Source organism: Zonotrichia leucophrys, chromosome Z, assembly GCF_028769735.1.
Source record: "Zonotrichia leucophrys gambelii isolate GWCS_2022_RI chromosome Z, RI_Zleu_2.0, whole genome shotgun sequence".
Classification (NCBI taxonomy): domain Eukaryota; kingdom Metazoa; phylum Chordata; class Aves; order Passeriformes; family Passerellidae; genus Zonotrichia; species Zonotrichia leucophrys.
In genome coordinates, this window is record NC_088200.1 from 52,897,276 (window position 1) to 52,902,329 (window position 5,054).

The 5,054-nt window shown below is 51.0% G+C and overlaps 1 protein-coding gene across 1 annotated transcript; it reads left to right on the forward strand.

The window, feature by feature from the left end:
* The first annotated feature begins 2,795 nt into the window (after window positions 1–2,795).
* Window positions 2,796–4,429, forward strand: GADD45G (growth arrest and DNA damage inducible gamma). Its single transcript, XM_064735745.1, has 4 exons — window positions 2,796–2,907; window positions 3,022–3,123; window positions 3,230–3,443; window positions 3,758–4,429. Exons 1-4 carry the CDS (start codon window positions 2,855–2,857, stop codon window positions 3,866–3,868), a joined length of 480 nt encoding a protein of 159 aa, XP_064591815.1. The 5' UTR covers window positions 2,796–2,854; the 3' UTR covers window positions 3,869–4,429.
* The last annotated feature ends 625 nt before the right edge of the window (window positions 4,430–5,054 follow it).

A 5,054-nucleotide genomic window follows, 5' to 3' on the forward strand; every position in this document is an offset into this window, starting at 1 on the left:
GGGAGCCGTGTCTCGGAGCCGCGGGAGCCAGCAGCGATCCGGCCACGAGAGGTCAGCGCAGGCTTTGCACAGCTCTCCTTTCCACACCTCCTCTTCTGTGCCAGAGGCCTGGTGTCGATACTGTGGCTTGAAATAAGCTGGATCAAGTACCTAGCAATGAATGCTTTACGGCCTTCAGCACCATCTGTGCTAGGAGACCCGGGAATAATGGGGCAAACTGAAAAGTGTGATGTCAAGAAGCCCTAATTCCAGGGTGCAGCATCATTAAGCTGAAACTGAAAACTTGCATGTCAAAGGATTAATGTGTTAATAAGGTTCCATATATCACTTTATTATCTAAACAATTATATATATTTTACTGTTACATATACATATACACTGTTCTCCACTCTGAGTTACTTTGGCTTACTAATTCAGATCCATCTCAAGTAACTTTCACTTTTACTGTAGTGAGAAAGTCATCAAAGTCATAGCTGATATCAGCATCTTTCAAAGTTGTGAGTCAGTTCTGGATTTTCCACCTATTTCATCAGAAATAGGCCCTTGAATATTTCTAAGAGACATACCACTTAATGTATCTTACCATTCAAGCTATACTCCTGCATTCATCCCCATTTATATGCTAAGAGAGAAAAAAAAAAATAAACAGGAAAAAGAAAGAGGCATACGTATGAAGGGTTTTCATCTTTTGAGAATGAACTATACATGCTATGTACACTATGCTAATTCCAGCAATGGAGACAATTGCACTTGCCTGAGTACAGGCCAGGAGATAGTTTTCTGGAAACTTCTCACATCTTTTTTAGAGAAAGCAAACTAAGAGTTTGTGCCCTTCTTAAGCAAATTCAGACTTACAGGTCACTGGTTTGGTTTCCGAGTCTTTGCATGTTAGTCGGGTAAAAAAGATTGTGAGGCTTGAGAATTGGTGTTTACAATGAAGAGTTTTCTCCCCAGTACTGACAGCTCTGTAGACAGCAAAGAAATGTTCTTAGAGAGGCTGGATGTATCTGGCAGACTATGCCTATGCTGTCACTAGTCTAAAATGGAAACTCACTAAGTGATTACTGCCAGGTCGAATGCTGTCACCTGTAGTGTCACCAGGGCACTAGTGTCACCAGGGCTAGAAACAACTAGAAGTAGAAACACGGCAGCTCATTAAAGTGGCTCAGTTTGAGAGGCATTTTGGAAACTATTGCTCAAAGAGACTGAAACTGAGCAGAGTATAGCATATACAGTCACAGATAAGACGTGCTTCATCCAGGACTCCCAGTGAAGTACTGGAAAGGACATCCCCGGGTTTCAACACACTTGGATGGGGACGATGCGGCTGCAGGCTAGTGAACAGCAAGGTTGACAAGTTAGAGAGGTCTGCGTGTGCAGCCCGCTGGAGTCGGTCCGGACAGTCGCAGTAGCGCAGGTTACCCCAAGGTGGCTCTCCACTACCTCTGTGAAGCCGCTCGGGCTGCTCTGAAGCGGTGACTCGCTAGAGACAAGTGCTAACCGTGAGCTTCAGCCCAAGCCACGCTGAAGGGACGTGAAAAGTGATTTGCTTTTTAACGTTTAGTCTGTGCTCATTCGCAGCGAAAAATGTGGGTTTTTTCCTTGCTTGGTTTGTTGAAAAACAGGTTCAAATCTGAGTTCAGCAATCACACTCGTTTCCCTTGAATTAATTATAAATACTGTCCAAATTTTTAATAAAAGTCGACTGAAAAAAAAAAAAAAAAATCTGTTTTCTCACACCACTCCCCCTCCCCAGGATCATAGGCCAGTACAGCCTGCAGAAGGATTACCAGTGACCTCAGAGCAGGTCTGCACCGGGGCAATCCTTCAAGGATGAAATAAATTTACACAGCCTCCCTGGACAGGGAGCCTGCTCCGCTGCTTGACTGTTCTCAGGGAGAAAGGATTTTTCTTACATCCCATCTGAGCCTCTTGATTTACACTCGGCTCATTGTCTCCTGCGTCTCCGCTAGGCATTGCTGTGGAGACCCTCGCGTTATCTTCCAAATGATCGCTCCCACAGGTTTTGGGGGCTGCAGTTTGCCTTCCCCAGGCTGAGCTGGCCCTGGTCCCTGAGCCTGCAGAGCCCTGGACCCCTAGGTGCCCCTCCTGCCCTTGCTGCAGTGTCTCGGCTGTTTCCCGGCTGGGGGTGCCCGAACCGGACAGACGGCATTGCTGCTGTCCCGTGAGCGCCGGGCACAGGGGGATTGTCACCGGCCTCACCGGCTGGCCCTGCTCCTGTGCACGCACACGCACGGCGGGATCTGCTGCAGCCGGGCCACTGCCCAACATCACCAGGTGACTGCGAGCGCAGGCCCGGGCCCTTCTCTGGAGAGCTGCCCTCAGCCCTGGTTACAGGACTATCCCTTCGCGGCGTTCACATTTGCAGAAACCATATTAATAAAACCTTTCGTTTATTTTATTTTTTTTAATTTTTTTTCCTCCCGCACTCTACAGATTTCCCGTTCCAAGTCTTGGACGCAAATCGCTCTACTAGCTCCGGTACCGCCGGTATCGGATACCCGTCAGCTCGGGCCTGGCACCGCCGACTGGGCCCGGCACCCCCGGCTGGGGCTCGGGCTCGGCGCGTGCCTGCGCGCCCCCGCCCGCCCCACGTGGCCTCCCGGCACGAGCCATTCTTTCCCGCCCCCCCCCCCCGCCCCGAGCTTCCTCTCCGGCGCGCGCCGATTAGCATAATAAAGCCGCCCCTTTCTCCCCCGCCGGCCAATGGGAGGCCGGCAGGCGCCCGCGAGGGCTATAAGTAGCGCACGCCGGTCGGCTGTCGCTTCAGAGCACTCACGGCGTGCGCAGAGCGAGAGCTGAGGGAGCCGCGGGACTGTGCGGACTAACTGCTATGACTCTGGAGGAGATCCACGGACAGCAGCCCATGCCTGCGGGCCACGACTGGTACGTGCGGGTGGGCAATGGGGATCCGAGGAAAACGGGTAGCGGATGGTTTCGGGGCGGCAGTGGTTGTGTTGGCGGCACCGCGCTGACCCTGTGTCCTTTCCTGGCCCGCAGGATGCAGGGCGCCGGCACGGCCCTCCACGAGCTGCTGGTGTCAGCGCAGCGCCGAGGCTGCCTCACCGCCGGCGTCTATGAGTCGGCCAAGCTGATGAATGTGTAAGTACGGTGGCGGGGCCGGGGGGGAATGTGTAAGTCAGCCCGGCAGGGCAGCGGGGCGGCCGGCGCCGACCGCGAGACTCATCAGGCTGCTCCCCTCTTGCAGCGACCCCGACAACGTCGCGTTCTGTGTGCTGGCCGCGGATCAGGAGGACGAGGGGGACATCGCCTTGCAGATCCACTTCACTCTGATCCAAGCCTTTTGCTGCGAGAACGACATCGACATCGTGCGGGTGAACGACGTGGCCAAGCTGGCGGCCATCGTGGGGCCCAGCGAGGACTCGGGGGAGCCGCGCGATCTGCACTGCATCCTCATCACGGTGGGTGTCCCGGGCGGCCGGCGGGCCCTGCTCCGCTGCGGGTGGGCGAGTCCTCTGCCGGGCACAGACAGAGCGCTTGGCACGCAGCGAGTCAGCTGAGTAGTAGTTAGTTGTAGGAGGAGGAGGCAGAACTTCTCGTAACTGGATTTCCTCCGCTGTCCGCAAGGGCAGCATCTCTGCTTCCTGTCTTGTCTGTGTCAGGACAGAAACTGTCTGGAAGTGCTTCCAGTCCTAAGCTAATGCTTCTGTAAATATTATGATGACCTCAGCTGGCGGGCAGCACTCATGGTGTGCAACTTTTTTCTTTTTTGCAGAACCCGAATGAAGAAGGCTGGAAGGACCCAGCTCTGGAGAAGCTGAACTTGTTTTGCGAAGAGAGCAGGAATGTCAATGACTGGGTGCCAACTATCACCCTACCTGAGTGACGGTCACCTGGTGCACTGGGGAGGCTGAAATCTTTGTTGCATTCTCAACGTGCTGTGCGTTCACCAAAATGTGCAACAAGCTGCTGATTCCATGGATTAGCCTGGTCAAGAGACTGGATTAAAGTCCCTCAGACTGGCATGCAGTGGGCTCTTACAGAGGAGACAGAGGAAAACAGCTCACCTCACCAGTGAGCCTCAGCAGGCTGCAACCGTGGAGAGGCTGACATACCATGGAACTGAAAGAAGTATTGCAAGTTTGGCTGTGTGGAGCTGTTTCAGAAGGGAGAGGGAAAGTTGAGGGAAGTGGGCCAAAACTTTCCAGAAGGACTGATTAGAGTACTGTAACTAGGAACTGTTGGTGCTGTCTGCAAAACACAGGAGAAAGTATCAATATTTATGGAGTATTGGGGATTGGTTATTAAAACAAATGCAGATATTCCAAAGCAGACAGACTTCAACAGGCCTCTTGGGTCACTCTGCAGATCTGTTTTAATACTGCAATAACTTTTATTGAAATATTTGCTGCTATTGAAGCTTTCATAATAAATTTTTGACAATTAATCTCTGGGAGTGTCTTGCTTGCTGGGTGTGGGGAAGCATGTCACTGAAATATCGCTGATGTTTTGCTTGTATGCTGTAGTCAAAGATCTAACTCCAGTCATGGAGTTATTGCTCAAATACTTTACTGGGCTGGCTGAATGAAGTGCTGTGCTGTCCAAGTTGATAATTCAACCTTTTACCCTCTTGCAACAGCTGCTTATCGCAACAGCTTGCAAGATGAGGGAGTCGCATGCCTAATGAGCTCACTTATTGTAATGGGAGGTCTTTGTAGTCTGCTGGAGGAACACAATGCATGTTAGAAACATGGATTTTTGGAATACAGACCTCCAGTAAATTGCATCATTGATTCTTAAATATGACTTAGATGCATTCAGAGCTGACGTGTTTCCACTTGACAGAAGCGGCTTAAACATGATGGGGGGGCTGCAAAACTCCTTAGATGTCAAACACATCTAACATTTGCTTTGATTAGAATGACATCATTAAATCTAAAACTAGCAAATGGTGAATAAACATCACATCTGCCACAAGCTGCTCTCTGATTGCCATATGCTGTAACAATAGAAGCTGTCAGTCCAGAAGCCAATTTTGCAAAACCTAATTGCATGACAACACCAAATTAAGT